Source organism: Arachis ipaensis, chromosome B03 (genome assembly GCF_000816755.2).
Source record: "Arachis ipaensis cultivar K30076 chromosome B03, Araip1.1, whole genome shotgun sequence".
Classification (NCBI taxonomy): domain Eukaryota; kingdom Viridiplantae; phylum Streptophyta; class Magnoliopsida; order Fabales; family Fabaceae; genus Arachis; species Arachis ipaensis.
Window position 1 is genome coordinate 13,872,903 of NC_029787.2, and position 18,026 is coordinate 13,890,928.

The 18,026-nt window shown below is 34.7% G+C and overlaps 3 protein-coding genes and 1 pseudogene across 5 annotated transcripts in view; 3 read left to right on the forward strand and 1 right to left on the reverse strand.

Annotated features, from left to right (window-relative positions):
• On the forward strand, window positions 138-1,302 carry LOC107632559 (wall-associated receptor kinase-like 20). The gene is made up of 2 exons (XM_016336228.2): window positions 138-1,077; window positions 1,187-1,302. Exons 1-2 carry the CDS (start codon window positions 231-233, stop codon window positions 1,255-1,257), a joined length of 918 nt encoding a protein of 305 aa, XP_016191714.2. The 5' UTR covers window positions 138-230; the 3' UTR covers window positions 1,258-1,302.
• LOC110269982 overlaps window positions 1,337-18,026 on the forward strand; it is a 22,044-nt gene continuing 5,354 nt past the window's right edge. Inside the window, exons 1-3 of one of the 3 annotated variants that reach the window (XR_002358870.1) lie at window positions 2,005-2,016; window positions 16,645-16,649; window positions 17,264-17,269. Coding sequence is in view for 1 of the 3 variants with exons in the window: in XM_021118238.1 (XP_020973897.1) it covers window positions 4,898-5,405 (508 nt within the window). In the remaining 2 variants the exon portion in view is untranslated. Of the gene's footprint in view, window positions 1,370-2,004; window positions 2,017-4,787; window positions 5,406-16,644; window positions 16,650-17,263; window positions 17,270-18,026 lie in introns of those variants that run through there. The other 2 variants (XR_002358869.1, XM_021118238.1) reach the window with 2 other exon arrangements.
• On the forward strand, window positions 2,657-4,151 carry LOC107634199 (equilibrative nucleotide transporter 3-like). The gene has a single exon (XM_016337771.2). The coding sequence runs from the start codon at window positions 2,707-2,709 to the stop codon at window positions 3,943-3,945; it is 1,239 nt and encodes a 412-aa protein (XP_016193257.1). The 5' UTR covers window positions 2,657-2,706; the 3' UTR covers window positions 3,946-4,151.
• LOC107632560 lies at window positions 7,294-11,154 on the reverse strand (annotated as a pseudogene).

Sequence of the window (18,026 nt, forward strand, 5' to 3'; positions counted from 1 at the left end):
GATAACAATTTGATAAGCAAATTAAAAGGGAGTGACCTTATTTATTTAAAAACGGCATTATATTTTTTCTAAATATATAATAATATTATTATTAAATAATATTTATCATTTAATGCTGAAAGTCAAAGTCCTCAGTATTGAACGCAATAAATATATAGCAATAATAAGAAACAAAATAAAATAAAATAAAATAGCAAAAACCATAATTGGCGCGATATATAGTAGTAACCATGACGTTAATGCATGATGCATTCCATTCAATTTGTTCTCTCTTCATTCACCGCGCAACAATGGAGGCCACCCCAACAAACCTCATCCTCTTCCTTCTACCATCCATTCTTTTCATCTCACGTGCTCCTCATGTGACACCAGCCACCCCATGCCCCCCATGCGGCAACACCACCGTCCCATTCCCGCTAAGCACCACCCCAACCTGTGGTGATTCCGCCTACAAAATCCGTTGCACCACCAACACCCTCGTCTTCGACACGCTCAACAACTCCTACCCGATCGAGTCCATAAACCCTAAGTCCCAGCGTCTCGTGATTCGTCCCGCACCGCTCGTGCCGAACACGTGCATCACCACCGACAAGATTCACCAAGGGATCCAACTCAACAACACTCTCCCTTTCAACATCACAAGCTCCAACACCATTGTTTACCTCAATTGCACCCAAGCGCTTCTTATGTCGCCGCTTAACTGCTCCTCCTCCAGCCTCTGCCATACCTACATCAACGCCACCGCCTCCGCCTCCGTTTGTAATAACGGACTGCTTTGTTGCACGTTCCGTACCGGCGGGTCCACTACCTCCTACCAGATTCGGGTTAGGGATGTTGGTTGCAGTGCCTATTCGAGTTTTGTGAACTTAAACCCGGATCTTCCGGTGAACCGGTGGCCCCAACCCGGTTTGGAGATCCAGTGGTTGTTGCCCAGGGAAACGGTTTGCACATCGCAGAAGGATTGTGATTCTGCCACGTCGGCGTGTGGACTAGATCCTAGCTCTGGGAGTGGGATCAAGAGGTGCTTTTGCATCAATGATCTTGTGTGGGATCCCATTGATGGGGTCTGCACGAAAAGTAAGTTGAACTGGTATAGAATTGTTGTTTTTTGTTTTTGATTTGTTCTTCTTTTTTCGAATTATTTCTCATGTGGAAAAAATATTTTCGTTGGTGTTGACTTGTGCAGAGACTACTTCTCACGATCCGAATGGCAATGGCAGAAATAGATCAGAACAAGTAGCAGCACATATTGTATAACTAAACGGGAAATTCTTCACGTGATATGTTAATAATTAAAAATCGTTATATGAATAATTAAAGATTATGTAATAATATTTTTATTTTTAATTTTATATTAAAATAATTATATGTGACTCTTTCCTGTTATTAAAAGTAGAGAATCAGTTCCACACTCTAATGTGAGAACAGATCAGAGTCTATTTTCCATTCTTTTTTAAAAGGGGAGTGTTAGGAAACAATGAAAATTTTGAACAATATGAATAACTACCAATCAAATAAAAATACACTATACTCTAATTTAATGTTATTAATTAAATTTATTCTTTTAACCCTATTAATTCCTATTGTTTACACATTATTCAAAAATTTTGTTAGTTACATGAACTTTTCCTTTTTAAAATGTGATAGGGCTCAAAGTGTTTGAGCTAATAGCTATCTTGAGAATAATAAGATTAGATAATGATGTTTTACTAGTGGATTAATAATCATCTTTAACTATCTTCCGTCAAAATTAGTGAAAGAAAACTTCATTTTCTTTTATTGAGCTTTGGTGAATTTGGCGTCACGGTAACTAACAAATTTTTAACATTCAAAATGTTCGATCAGATTATAAGGTTGCTTTTAATTTTAGAAAACTTGTGCATGATTTTTACAAGTTTAGACATCTTCATCGTACTCAAAACGTGATCTTGTTTAGGTTATATTAAATTATTCTTTCACTTTAGTCCATAACAACAATAAAAAAGTTTCGTTATATTAAATTATTTTTTCACTTTAGTCCATAACAATAATAAAAAAGTCTCGTGACCTATAAATTCAGCTCAATAGAATATATAAATTCAATTACAATTTTAGTCTTTATTATTTTATTTTGTGCTTGTTTGAGCGTCATTATTTTGATAAAAAAAATATCTTTTTTTAATAAAAAAATCTTTTTTTTATTTTTTAGTGTGTTTGACAAATTTCTAGTAGTAAAAGTAAAAACACTAAAAAAATAAAAAAATAAAAACATCTTTTTTGAGAAGCTGTAATTTACATTTTTTTAAAAGATCTTTTTTATTTAAAAAAGATGTTTTTCATGTAATAAATAAACAAAAAAGTATTTTTATATTATTATACTCAAACATAATTGATAGATAAAAAAATGTTTTTGCATGAAATACCCAAACATAAAATTACTTCTACATCTTTTAAAAAAAGATAACTCAAAAAAAGATTTTTTTTCTAAAAACTCACCCAAACAAGCCTTTTATATTTATGTTATCTTCTTATTTTATCTTATCTTTATCTTTTATCTTTTTTTTGAACAATGCTCTATATATATTTAGTTTTACCTTCATAATACAATTCAATTCAATCAATCAACAATCAATAGCACTCATTTTTTATTGTATCTGACTATCTGTGCTCTCAACTAGGATCATATAGCACACCAAGCTAGGTTAAAAGTAAGTATCTGAGGCAGCCATGGTTACCGCAGATCCTCCAACGAGACTTGAGGGAAAGTATACAGCAATAGCAGTGTGTTGGCTTCTTGGAAATGGATGTCTTTTCGCATGGAACAGTATGCTCACAATAACAGATTACTACTCTATCTTGTTTCCGAGATACCACCCCTCAAGAGTTCTTACTCTTGTATACCAGCCATTTGCAGTTGGAACGATTGCAACACTTGCCTACAACGAAGAAAGAATAAACACAAGATTTCGGAACCTATTTGGATACATTCTTTTCTTCGTAGCCACTCTTTTGGTGTTAGTTATAGATTTAGCAACATCTGGTAAAGGAGGAATTGGAACTTTCATTGGTATATGTGCAGTAAGTGGTGCATTTGGAATAGCAGATGCTCATGTCCAAGGTGGAATGGTGGGAGACCTTTCATATATGCATCCTGAATTGCTTCAGTCTTTCCTTGCTGGTGGAGCAGCATCAGGTGCATTAACTTCTGCTTTGAGGTTAGTTACAAAAGCTGCATTTGAGAACTCCAAAGATGGTCTTCGCAAAGGAGCACTTCTGTTCTTTGCCATAACAACATTCTTTGAGCTTCTTTGTGTCCTTCTCTATGCATTTGTGTTTCCCAAAGTACCAATTGTGAAGTATTATCGATCAAAAGCAGCATCAGAAGGAGCAAAAACTGTTTCAGCTGATCTTGCAGCCGCTGGCATCCAGACCTCATCTGACAATGAAGATGTAAAGAAACAAGAGCGCAAAGGAAAGAAGCAATTGTTAATGGAGAACATTGATTATGCAATTGATTTGTTCCTCATATATTCTCTAACACTCTCTATCTTCCCTGGATTCTTGTCAGAAGACACTGGAAAACATAGTTTGGGCGATTGGTATGCTCTTGTTTTGATTGCCATGTACAATGCGTGTGACTTAATCGGAAGATACATTCCCCTAGTGAAATGCATTAAAATGGAGTCTCGAAAGTTGCTCACGACAACAATAGTTAGTCGTATCTTACTTATACCGGCATTTTATTTCACTGCAAAGTATGGTGACCAAGGTTGGATGATGTTGTTGACATCTTTCTTGGGATTATCCAATGGTTATCTCACTGTCTGTGTTCTTACTAGTGCACCCAAAGGTTACAAGGGACCAGAGCAAAATGCCTTGGGAAACATATTGGTGTCGTTTCTTCTTGCAGGCATTTTTGCTGGCGTAACACTTGATTGGTTGTGGTTAATAGGTAAAGGCTGGTGAGATTTTCACTAAGCCAACTAGGGGAATTGTCAAGCCATTATTAATTTATTAAATAGGACTCATTTTTTATATTTTTTTAGCATTAGACATGATTAAGATTGTTTTTTTTTTATTATTTTAGAGTTAGATAGAGTAAATATTTATGTATAGTTATCTAGTAATTTTTAATTGAATTTATGTATTCTATTGAATTGAATTTGTGAATCACAAAATTTCTTTATTGTTGTCATGGATTAAGGTGGAAGAGTAGTTTAATAGACTACTCTTTATACAGACATGGTAAAAGTTAATTGCGACGCTATCATCTTCTAGAACCTTAATTTTACCGGTTTTGGTGGTGTGTTTCGAACAAAAATGATTCTTGGATAAAGAATTGTTGTGACTCTCTTTTAATTTGAAATATTTTTTAGAATGAATTCTTTACTATTTGAAGGGGATTTGTTCTTGTTTGAGAGAGTATATGCAAGTCGGTCATTATTAAAATCGACTCCATAGATATTTCTTTATTGTTTTAATTTGATTCTCAGCAGCCATTTTGTTAGGACGGTGATTTGGCAATGAAGATCAGAGAACTGTTAAGTCTTAATTGGGCGGTTCAATTTTCTGTTAGCGAAGAGAGAAATGTGAGATGGAGCAGAATTCATCGAGTGGTTGGAGCCTTGATTGGAGTTGCGCGATGTTCTTTGCATTGCTGTGACCTTGTTTTGCTCTTTTGTTACTAAATTTTTTGTTGTTGTTTCTGAGTCTGCGTTTCTTGTTTTTCAGTATGGTAAAAATTTTACTTTTAAAAATAATTTATAAAAGCTAATTTTTAAAAGATAATTTTTTAAAAATGAAATGCCACCTACCTCCTTTCTAATCCCACAGTTTCCATTTCTCAAGAGTTAGTAACTGCAACCTCAAAACACCCACTACTTTCAACTGCATACATTAGAGAAAAAAGAGAGAAAAAATGACAAAGAAAAGCTCAGTGCTGCATTCAAAACTCCAAGAACTCTCATCCATACTGGATGATCTGTTGCTGCATGCCCCTGATCAGACACAGTCCCATGAATCTCTCTCCAAAGACATAAAGAACAAGATTGCTTTCATTCGGAAATTGTTATCTGCTGAAGTTGCTTCCAATTCTCAATCACCATTGTCATTAAGTCCCCACCATCTGCACCACATTTCCGAGAGACTTGCCTCCTTGGAGAAAGCCTTTCATGCATGGAACACTCATCAGACACTGTCCCCTGAAGACATCAACATCGACAATGATTCTACCTGCTCTTGCTCCAATGACGACGGAGAAGAAGAAGAAGAAGAAGAAGAAGAAGAAGAAGAGGTTTTTCATGATGATGTTGGCGACACTGACAAGGATATGGTGGAATTTCATGATGAGAGGGAGATAACAAAGGTTGGATTTGATAGGATCGCATCTTTTGCTAATTATGAAGATGCTAAGGAATTTTTTGAAGGTTTTTCTGGGTTGAGGGTTGAGAGAAAAGAATTGGGAAGTAAGGAAGAAACAAGAAGAGGAGGCAATAGTGCATGTTATGCAAAAGCTTATGGGTTTGTGTTAGGGATGTTCTTGATGGGATTCATCATTCTTATTTTCTGTGGCTGTTTTGATCCTTCTGTGGAGCAACATGGTTTTGCAGCCCTTCCAACTTAGCCAACTTCAATGGTATTCACATGAATTCTGTTGCATATAACTTACTTTTAGGATCTACTAGACTTGTCTTCTAATCAATGATTTTGTAATTTGGATTATCTTTTAAACTTTGCTAGCACGGAACATGTCACAGAACTCAGAAGCACAACTGGCATCAGTTTAATAAACTTATTAAATTGAAACAACTAATCAACCATATAATAGCCCTTGGATTGTGACTAAAATTTAAACTTAACTGTATTAACATCATGTTAAAGTCATTTTGAAATTCTTTTATGCTGCATTGCAATTTATATTATAGTTATTTCATTTTGATGCCTATTTTTGATGTAACGTGCTGCATTTTGTTTAATCATAGTGTACGAGGTTGTTTCTACCCTGGACTAAAAGGGTGTTGGCTATAAAATTTTATTTGTTTTTTCAATTTGACTCTGTCAAAAGTAGGAAGGAGCAATAGTTAATTTATTTGGGTTGAAAATTTTCTACACCATCAAAATATCTTTTGATAGCTTTTTTTTCTCCCACCATAATTTTTGTTGTGTCTTAAGATTTATAAATAGGTAGTTTCTATTATGCTTAAGAATTAAGATCATGGTATTTATGATAATTATAATTGAGTTATAATTTAAAAGTGTCATTAAAATTTTATAACTCAGAAATAACAAAATATATATACTTTTTTTCTATTTCGTTCAAGGAGATGCGATGAATAAAAAACATTGAACTTATTCAGGTTTTCACGTCATGAAAACTTATCTAATTCTACCTACTTTGACATGTATGTGCCATGTCTGTAGTAGAAATGGCAAAACTCCTCGGAAAATCCTCGCGGTTATTGGTTCAAATGGAAATTTGAAGACGAAAACTTTTTCTTGCAGGAATGGAAATGGGAGAAGAAATTTTTCCGGTACAATTGTGGGGCTCCTGGTGGATCCTCACACCATCTTTTAAGAAAGATCTTTTTTCAAAGACATGTTAATTTACTTTTTAAATGCTTGATGGATATATGCGCACACTAATGAGAAGGGGGAATATTACCATCATAATCTTTTTAAGTTATTTACATCTCTTTCAAATTTAGTTGAACTCAGATTTAAAATGAGAAGAATATAATAACAAAATAAAACCTGAATCTTGCTTTGAAGATATAAAAAATAGTATCACTAATAAAGTAATAATGCATAATATAGGGGTGCACCATAATTCAGATCACATTAAAATGATTCCCTTTATTTGCAATATCAATTTATTTCCAATTAGTACTAATTTAAAATATTAAAAAGATATTGATTAACTTAATTTATTTTTTTTTTTATACTAAAGATAGGATACTCGAACCCGCAACTTCTTAATTGAGTATGGGGAGACTATGCCATTTGAGCTATTACAAATTGGCTTAACTTAATTTATTATGATTGCTTATTAATTTAATATTCATAAAACTTTGATGACCTTTGGTGTTGTGAACTGATATTAATTTAGCTTTTTCCAATTAACTCAAACCAACACAAATCATCAAATACACATTCACAGAAGAATAAGATGAACTAAGAAGTGATAGTGATTCAAGAATTTTGTTAAAATAATGAATTGGATTACCTGCTCTTCTGTTTTTAAAAGCAGGAAAAAAAATCAAATAGATAAGTAAAGAACTTAACTTTTTGATGCGCCCATGTGGATATCTTTTTAGGTAAACCATAAAAAATGCACTCGAATAATTTTCTCGCCGAAAAAAATGTACTCGAATTTTGTTATTAACAAAAATACCCTCAAATAATTTAAACGTGATAAAAATTCCCATCATCAAAATGTATAACAGCTTCAACCTGCAATAGTAGCGCAAAAACTAAAGAGGTTGAAGACAGCCCTGAGTTATCCCTTGCGGAATACTGTTTTTCTTCTCATAGTGGCCAACAAGAGTCCCTCAATTATAAGTTCTACCATCTGAGTACCAATTATAAACTATGCGGCCATAACTGTCATATACATATCTGGTCAATAGATCCCCTCATCCTATCCTCATAAATCATTCTTGATGCGATCTTCTCGGCCTAAATGCAAAATTTATTGTTAGAAATAAAATCAAAACAAAGATGGACGGATTGAACTTGAAAAAAAGTGCACGAACAACATAGGAAAATTCAAATAAAAAATTAACAGCTTAAAAATGTATGACTGTTGAAACTAAATGCTATACCAGTATACCTTGTGAGGTGGGATCCCAAAAGCGTGCCTACCTCATCAAAGCTACAAAAGCATACAAACAGCTTAAAAGGCATATAACCCATAATAATTTCAAATTAATCTAACCAAATGAAGCAATAAACTGGAGATGGAAATTTCATAAACCTCGTATTGGTATACAGTTTGCTTGCACTCAGAAGGTTATGTTCAATCATAGCATAGTCCACCACAGTGAAATTATCTGGAAGAAGAGCTTTCTGTGGAAAAGAAAAATAAAAAACTGAGACACAAAGATACCTCAACTTACCAAAATAAGATACAAAATGCAAGCCTATATTAACCTGATGTGGTTCAATTCTTCTGAAAATGCATCAGTTTCAGGCTTTCTAAGAATTCTCTCCAAAATACACCTGATATAAATGGATTCACATTATGCAATCAGCAAGGAAAGCCACAAATGATGTTGTTGCTGTTTTTTCTGTGTGTGTGTGTGTGTGTGTGTGTGTGTGTGAGAGAGAGAGAGAGAGAGAGAGAGAGAGAGAGAGAGAGAGAGCTTCTGTCGTATTGGATGGATATTTAACTTTGAACACCGCTCATCCTAATCAAAGTACACAAACATTAATATAATAACATTTGACATTGTGAACAGAACTTTCACAATTGTACAGTCATTAATGAATAATGATTGAATCAAATACCTAGTACAATGTTGCAAGAAAATGTTAACATTGCGGTCCTGCAGTTGCCAATAATGTGCATGTAACAGCAACAGATAAAGCTTGCTCAAGGCTTCCTCATTGATCTCCCTACAATAAAGAATACACCAAGTGCATACGTAGAAAGACACAAGGATATCAATAAAATCAGACAAAAAAGACTGAATGCAACATACGTACTCATCTCCTATTTGTCTTTTCTCAATTTGAGATATATCATAATATCACAAAGCTGCTTCCAAGAATTTCCTCTTCAAATCTAAGATCCTTGCTTAGCATACTGAGAGGTAAAAAAAAATTGGAAAATAGAGAAACAGATTTGTCAAGACTCATTGAATTCATGGATCATTAAGCTAAGTCATCTTTCACAGCCATAAGTTTTCAAACCTTATACTGCAAATTCAGTGCTTCATGCTGAGTGCTGACTATTGCTAACCAAAAATGATGCTTTATTAATAAAAGCTTCAGCATGGACAGCATCATCATCCTGCCAAAAAAGGGTAGATTTTAATTGAAGACTTTGCTTTGCAAAAATAAATAAATAAATGATTTTCCATCAGTAACAAAGAGAAAAAGTGTAGTTAGAAAGGACGAAACATCCCTATACTTACAGAAGTTAAAATAATAATGTTCATATATATGCAAACAAAGAACTGGAATTGCAATAGACAGTATATAACGCTAAAAATTATAGATAATATAGTATTGAATACTTGTGCTCTTCCATGATTTGTTATGACTATCCTATATGGCATTTCTTTTTAAAAAAGAAAAAATTGATAAAAGAAGGTTATAACTAAGACAGAGAAAAATAATACAAGATTGGAGGACAAGAGATCCTCCTAACAAGAGCCAAAACAAACAAAAGAAAAGAAAAAGTCAAACACGGTCTTAGAAACAGAACCATCTAATATGGATTTCCTTGCAAAAAATATAAAATTATAAAATTAGTAAGGAAGGAGTGTGTTTCTTATTTGGTGCTGAAACAGAAACACATTATTTCACACAAGCAAATAAACTTGGTGACCAGAAATTTTCTAAGACCGCATTCCTGATGATTGACATAATAATGAACTACCATAGTAATAATTACGTTGTTGAATGCATATCCAAACAAGTGACTCTAGAAGCAAAAGAGTGAGTTTCCTCTTCTCCTTCCCATCATCTCAGGACAAGTTATACGATTGTTCAGAATAGCACAAAACGTGAGTAAAAAATCCTCTTTATCCAGTAAGTATTTTTGGTTTGCAGAATTTACCTATCAAACAAGATACTTATGGAAAAAAGTAAAAATCGATTGCTAGCAAAGAGGGGATTACAGAAGCATGTTTCCTGCAAGATAAAGCTTTCCATAAACAACAGTTATACACTACTATTAAGTAAGTAGGATACAATTTAAAGTCTCCAATTGCAGAATGCGTAAATTTAAACCTGCTCTTCAAAGGACACAACGCGAGGCTGAATCTGTGCAAGGGTGTAATGTGCAATTTCTTTCTGGGTCTCTGGCTGTAATCTTCCCAACTCGAGCAAAAGTTTGTAACAGCTGCCGCGACACTACTAATGGGACATCATCCAATGACACTACAAAACCAAAAACATCAAGATTATCAAGAGCTTGAAATTGAGGAAAGCAAATAAATCCCTAGATTAACAAAAGAAAAAAAAGAAGTTATGGGACAAGGAAAAGAAACTGAACCGTGGTCAATAAATCTCCTAGCCTGAACAATGTCACTGGAAGAAATAACAGCAGAAAGGATGTGCTTTTGTACTGCATTCCCCTCAATCTTTTGCCTCTGGTCTGTAATGGCAGAAGCATTCCCAAAAGCACTCTCCATCACTGTTTCATCATCATCAACAACAACTATCAAGATCTATAAAACCCTAAAACCAAACAAGTTAACGATAAAAGTTAAGATTAGGAATATAAATGTTCCGTTTTTTATTCAACAGTTGTACATGCCATAGGGCATATCATCATTCATTAACCCATCAAATCAACCAAACACTGCAAACAAAAAAATAAAAAATAAAAATAATAACAGTTCAGCAGAAAGCATAAGGGAAAACAAAAACTTAAACGAAGTGAGAATAGTAATGGACTAATGGGAAGTGACGTTATCAATTTTATTTTTGTTAGTGACCGATAATGGAAGGGTTCAAATTTTTAGCTCTATATTTCGACCAATATGGAAACGGAATCCACCACTGTCAGGTCTCCACCCTCACTCTTCTTCTTCACTATAAACTAAGGTAAAAGTTCACCTTCAAGTTCAACTTATCAAATATCATAACTAAAATAAAATCAAAATGCACATAACTTAAATTGATGATAAGAAAAACGAAAAAGAGCAAAACAAGGCCTATTCTAATTAATGATAAACCACACATTGCGCATGTTCATGGGAGTTTCTTGGATTGCACAGGAGGAATGGCATGAACACAACCAACAAAATTTGAAAATAGAACAGCCATAGCTGACATTCAAATACAACAGCCAACAAAACCACATAAAATTAGCAAACAACGTCACAACATTAAAATCAAATTTATGAAGCAAAATAGAATTTTAACATATAAAAATAAATTATGAGAGAGCAATGAATCTTACCAGGGACGAGGGAGAAGCGGCAGGAGAGGTGAGAGACGACGACGAAGAGTTTTTTTTTTCAGAAAATAGAAATTGTTTTTTCTTCCTCTAATGCCAGCTCTTTTAGTGGGCTGGCTATACTGGGATGGCCCAATTTTTCATTAGACCATTTTAGCTACAAGCCCAAACTAGAAGTTAGTATTTAGCTTCCAGCCTTCTTTTTTTCCAGACCAAAAACCGCCTTCCTTTTCTCTTTTTTGGGGAAAACTTCCAGCCTGCCTGACAAAAGAAATAGAAAAATAAATGTTAGCCAACCAATTATAAATTTATAACCATATGGATTTTATTCCCCCATGTGTATAGGGTTGGACATGGATTGGATAATATCCACATTTTTGGGGTAATTATCCGCATCTGATCCGAATTTTGCGGATATTATCCAATCCGTAGAGCCATCGGATCGGATCGGATCCAATTCGCATTATAGTAGGATCGGATTGTAGATTCGGCAGTGATATTCGCAGATTCGATCCGCAAATCCGCATATCCGCACATCACATATAAATAGCATATTTTAAGAAAGTAAACTCTAATGTGATATGAATTTTAGTGTGTTATTTTATGAATTTATGAAATTTTTTATGTTATACTTCAACTTAGAATAATTAAACTTAAATCTTGGATTATTATTTTATTTTTGTTATTCAAGAGAACTATTAGGTAGTGTTTGTTTTGAGGTACTGAGACAGAGACTGAGAGACTGAGACTCAGTATCGTGTTTGTTAGTTCAGAGACTGGTACTAAAATTTCTGTCTCTGTCTCTAAAATTTCAGTATTTCAGTACCTCCAAAAAGTAGGGACACAGGGGACTGAAATTTTTAGAGATGGAGACTGAAACTTTAATAACATTTTATACTTAAAATACTTTCATTTCAATTAATTAATTCCAATTTTACTCTTTGTGCAAATTAAATTAGAGTTTCATTCTTGTTTCAATTCCTGTCTCCCATTTTGCACCAAACAGAATACTGAGATTTATTTCAATCCCTGTCTCTTAGTCTCTGTCTCTCAGTCTCAGTCTTTCCGTCTCTGTCTCTCCACCAAACGCTACCTTATTGATAATATTTTAGGAATAAATAGGCTTAAACAGATAAAAATTAAATTTTTTGGATATTTTTTTGTAAAAACAGCCAAACAGAATCTTAAAATAGTTTTTTTGAATTATGCGGATATACCCGATATCCGATCCGATCTGATCCGCAAGTATGCGGATCGGATCTAGCCTAAAAAAATATAGATATCCTATCCGATCCGATCCGTGTGCAGCCCTACGTGTGTACGCAGTAATAGAGTTCATATTAACCACAAATTAGCTTTTGATTTGTAAAGTTGTGAATATCATAAAATCTAAGTTAAAGGCAGATTAATTTCTACTAATATTCTAATTGCTCATGAGTGTATACATTACTTGAAGAATAAAAAAAGAAGACTCAAAGAATTAGATATGAGTAAGACATATGATAGGATGGAATGACACTTTCTTTGGTTTATATTAGAAAAGTTTAGTTTTAACTCCCGGTGGATCACGTGGATTCAAGAATTAGTGACAACAGTTTCTTATTCTGTCATTGTAGAAGGACAACCCTATGGTTTCTTCAAACCAAATAGAAGTATTCAACAAGGAGACCTTTTATCTCCCTATCTTTTTTTTTTCTGTGCAGAAGGTCTCTCCTTCTTGCTACACAAGACAGAATAAAACAGACTAATTCAGGGTCTTTAGATACATAGGTGATATCCCAAGGTCAACCACCTCTTCTTTACTGATGATTCTATTTTATTCTGAAGGCTAATCCTGAAGCATGTTCAAATATCCTGCATTTAATGAATTCTTATAAAAGCATAAGTGACCAGAGAGTAAAACTTAATAAATCTGCTGTATTCTTTAGCCACAATACTCCCTTCACTACTCGTACACTACTGGCTAACTCTATGAATATTAATCATGTTGGGGTCTAGGATAGATACCTTGGTTTGCCTTCTACAGTCTCTAAATTGAAAAAGGCTTCTTTTAGCATGATCAAAGAGAAGGTTCAGAAAAGAATCCAAGGGTGGAAGCGCAATCTTCTATCGTCGGGTGGTAGACAGGTATTGCTTAAAGCAGTGGGAGAAGCTATTCCTATTTATACATTGTCTTATTTCAAGTTGCCTGATGGTTTAATTTCAGAAATTCACTTTCTACTTTCTCAGTTCTGGTGGGGACAAAAAGATTCTGAAAGGCAGATGGCTTGGATTAGTTGAGACACTATGACTCGCCCACAAAGAGAAGGAGACATTGGATTTAAAGATCTCAGAATCTAAAATCTGGCACTTTTAGACAAACAGTTTTTGCGACTCGTAACACATCCTACTTCCCTATTTTCCAAAATTCTAAGAGGTAAATACTTTAGCAATGATAATGCTATAACTGCAGAAATTGGAGTCTTACCTTCTTGGGGATGGAAGAGCATACTGGAAGGACGAAAGATTGTTGAAAAAGATCTTAACTAGACTGTGGGTACTAGAGAGAATATCCGAACCTTTGAGGATCCTTGGCTGCCTCCTCCATATCCTTTAATGATTTCTGACATGTCAAACAGACAGGCTATTTCTGAGTTGGTTCCAAGAGTTAAAGACCTAATTACTAAAAATGTGAATCGGAATCAGAATTTGATTCAAAAATTATTTCTCCAAGACGTTACAAACAGGATTTTGTTAGTTAAAATTCAGTAGAGTAGGGACAAATTGTAATGAAATTTGAACAAATTCAAGCAATATGATACGGTTTCAAGTTACAAAATTGGCTATTTATTTCACCATCCACCTCTGGAGCTTTGCCTTAATTATATGCAGCAGAAAAAGACGTGGATTGATTTATAGAAGTTGAACTTGTCTTACAAAATTAAGTTATTTATCTGGAAAGCTCTCCATGGTCGACTTCTGGTACTTGCTCAAATTCACCAACGCATCCCATCTATATCGCCAATATGCCCCTGCTGTCATGAAACAACAGAAACAATCGCTCATTGTTTGATCGATTGCTCTAGAATCAAAGAAGTATGGTCTCAGAGTTATCTTCGTGACTGTCTTCCCCCTCAGAGCCCTAACGACTTTTGGACATGTGGAATGCATCAACAGAGATGCTTAACCCGTTGAAGAATGCTGACCGTAATCCTCAACTGCTTGCCATCATTTGCTAGAACTGCTGGAAAGCTCGCAACCAGTTAATTTTTTAAGGTTTTACTTCAATGACGTCTGCCATTCTAGCAAACTCTGTCAAGTTGCTCTGTGAACTCCAAAGAACTCCCAGTTTAGATCGTCATCTCTATGAGGCAATCTCTTAGTTTCATTGAATTTGATTTATCATTCTTTCTTCTTTAAGATTTTTCTTCATTTTTCGACCATACACCATTGGATAAATACCTTCAGTGTATTATTTTGGGAAATCTCCACCTTTTATTATGTTGTCCTATTTTTGGACATCTTTATATTTTATTTTTTAATAATTAATAAAATATAACCTATTATCTTTGAAAAAAATTTTTAGATGAGTCAAGTGATCATTTTTCTTGTTTATTTAAATAAGTATCGAATTATTTGAGTCTCCTCTTATATATGCGTTAATCTATTGACATTTTTTTTAATCAAGTGGGGGGCCAAAAGCTCAAGAAACAACAAACAGTCACACTAGAATAATCCTAGGAAATTTAACACCCATTCTATCAGCAAGGAGATGAAGATGTAGCAAGGGAGGAGGATGCTCGAAGCAGTGATAGCCAACCTCCTGCTCTTGACTGTGTTTAGCAAGTACATCCGCACAAAAGTTGACTTCTTTGAAGATATGCTTAACCTTAACCTTGTTCAATTTTACCATAAGCTCTTTGATTGTTCTGATGAGGGTGGAGCTACCATGTCTATTCATCGCCTTCTTTTGGAGCAGCAAAAGAGCACGCACATTTCGAGTCTATCACCAAATCTTGGATCCCCATTTTGGTTGCAGGCTTGATCCAACATAAAAGCCCCAAATTTATGTTATTGTGATGGTGCATACACCTATATTCATGCTAAAACCCGCGACGGTGTCACCATACCAATCTCGAATAATTTCACCACATGCTCCTCGATTTCCTGGCTGAATGATTGATCTATCTACATTGAGTTTAAACCAGCCTAGTTCTGGTGGCTCCCAGCCAACTAAAACTTCTCTGGTAGGTTTTAGCCTTCTTGTACTTTTTTCTGTAATAGTGAGCACAAAGTTGTAGTTCTCAGCAAGGTTAGTAATCAAGTGTTGAAGTTGATTGTTTTGCACATTCTCATTCTTGAAAATGAAATTATTTCTATATTTTCAGGCAATATCGCAAGTGGTAATGAAAATAATGGGCCATGGAGTCCCATTTTGTTTGTGGGAGACCAGAAACAGGTTCAATTTTACCCGATTCTGGAAAGATTATGAGAACAATGTCTCCTATGTATCAATGTTCACGATGCTAGTCCACATTGGCCAGATGTAGTGACAATCTTGGAGGGTGTGGAGCAACGTCTCTTCTTCACCATGACATCTGGGGCAATTGTCATCTACTATAAATCCTCTTCATCTTCTATTACTATTTGTAAGCAAAGCTGTGATAGGAACCAATTAAAAGTTCTTAGTCATTGAGAAATTTTAATTTTCCAGAGCTTTTTATAGAAATTGTTGCTTCTTGTATTGTCTCTGAAATATGCATCATAAGCAGGCTTAATAGAGAATTTCTCACTTGTTGTTGGGTACCATCCTAATGTGTCTTTCCTTATAGTAGGATTGGGAGTCTTGAGAATGCGTAAATGATCCATGACTTCCTCAGGGAACATTTGAGCAATAGCGTCCAAGTCCCAACTTCCCTCAGAGTTAACATACACACTGACCGCTACTTGAAATACCATTCTAAGTATTAGAATTGCATGCCTTCTTGCGAACATTCGGGATGTTATTATCTCCATATCCATATATGGCGCGCATAATCTTACCCACAAAGCGTCTCTATTGTGAACTAAACCCTAAGAAAGTTTTATAAGGAATAGCTAATTCATTTTATGTGCGATTCAAATCCCCAATCCTAACTCAGAAGGTGGATTTTCCTCTCTTCTTCACTGCTACCCTAGAAAAATCACGACAAAATTTATCTATCTTATTGCAAGTAGTCACCGAAAGTTTCATTGTCTGCATACAATAACTGGGGATAATGGTAAGCATTAACTGGACCAAGGTGCATCTTTCCGCCAAAAAAAGGGTCTACTTGTTTCAACTTGTGAGTTTTGCCTGGATCCTATCTATAATAAACTGGAAGTGTTGTTGATTGCACTTCTCGTCTCGTGAATAAAGGAAACACCTAAGTATCTTCTTAGATTAGCCATAAGAGGTACTTCTTAGAAAAGCAGATGATGTTGTTTTTTATTTTTGTCGTATCTAAATGGTAATATCTTTGTTTTTTTTTAATTAGGAATGAAACTCAAATTTGAAATCTCTAGATAAAGATGGAAAGATTATGTTATTTAAGTTATAGTTTGTTGGTATGATAATATCTTTGTTTATTTTATTATAAGTTGAATAAATAATACTATATAAAAATTATCCAATGTTCTAGGCAAAAGTAACAGAACACGGTATTCAGGATACAAAAAGGTAGGCGGCTGAATTTTGTCATGTAGTAAAGGATGAAATGGCAAAAATGACCCTATATCTCTTAATCAATTGACGAAAATGACCAGCTCTAAGCTGTTGGTGATTTCCTGTTTTGTTGAAGTCATTTGTGCAATGAAGGATGGAGGGCGTGGGCCTGAGCCATTTAGTTGTGGTCCGGAGTTATTGTTGGAGGTCCAAGGGTTGTATTAGACAGAAGAGGAGGCTGGAAAACTAGTGTCAGTAGTGTGACAAAGACTCTAAGAAGGAGCTGGCGGTGGTGGCGTGGGCTATTGCCGCAACACGACGGAGGTGTGCGTCAGCCCGGAGTTATTGTTGGAGGTAGAAGGGTTGTAATCGGCAGGGGAGGAGGCAGGAAAAGTGGTGTCAATATTGTGAAAAAGCATCTGAGAAAGAGTTGTGGGTGGAGTCGTCGTTTGCCGCAACACGACGGAGGTGCGCGTCGTCCGTGGCGTAAGAAGTGCCAGGTAAGTGATAAAATAAGCCAGAATGTTGTTGTTGCTTCCACAAAATGTGAGAAATTTGGTATTGATAATTATCGTTGATTTTTGTTGGAGTTTGGATTGTATCCCGTGAATTGGAGTGATTTCGACTCCATAGCTTGTAGCAAGCTTGCTGTTGTCGGTATCAATATGTATATGTTTATGAGTATAGAGTACTTAGTAGTAAACATCACAATATAAGTGGTCCAGCATAAATGTCGTATTCGGCCATAAATTATTATACATAAGCAAATAAAAAGATTAATATTGTCATATTCAAGTTGTATATGAGAGATATAAACAAATAAAAGTGGGATGAACACAAAATGATTTGAAATGCTGTATAGTGACATTCCAATTACAATTCTATATATGCACTGCCTCTCCCTCTCTCTCATTTTCTTTATTATTGTGTTTTTGGAAAGTTGTAGCAAATTTGTTTATACTCACGAAAATGAATATTCAAAAACTCTACATTGCTATTGTTTAATTGTGGATAAGTTTGGGTAGTTAGAACTTGAATACTTTAGTTTGAAGTTATAATGGTATGCGTCTTTTATTGGCTGTGGATTTTGTATGAGGAATTAGAAATAGTTATGTCACTAAAATACAGTTGATATATGATTTAGGAATATCATAAGGATTTCACTAGAGAGACAATAAAATATGTATACAATGGCTACAATAGACTTTTTTATTAGTCCCAATTAAAATTAAAGCAAAATTTTTTAAAAAAATTCTC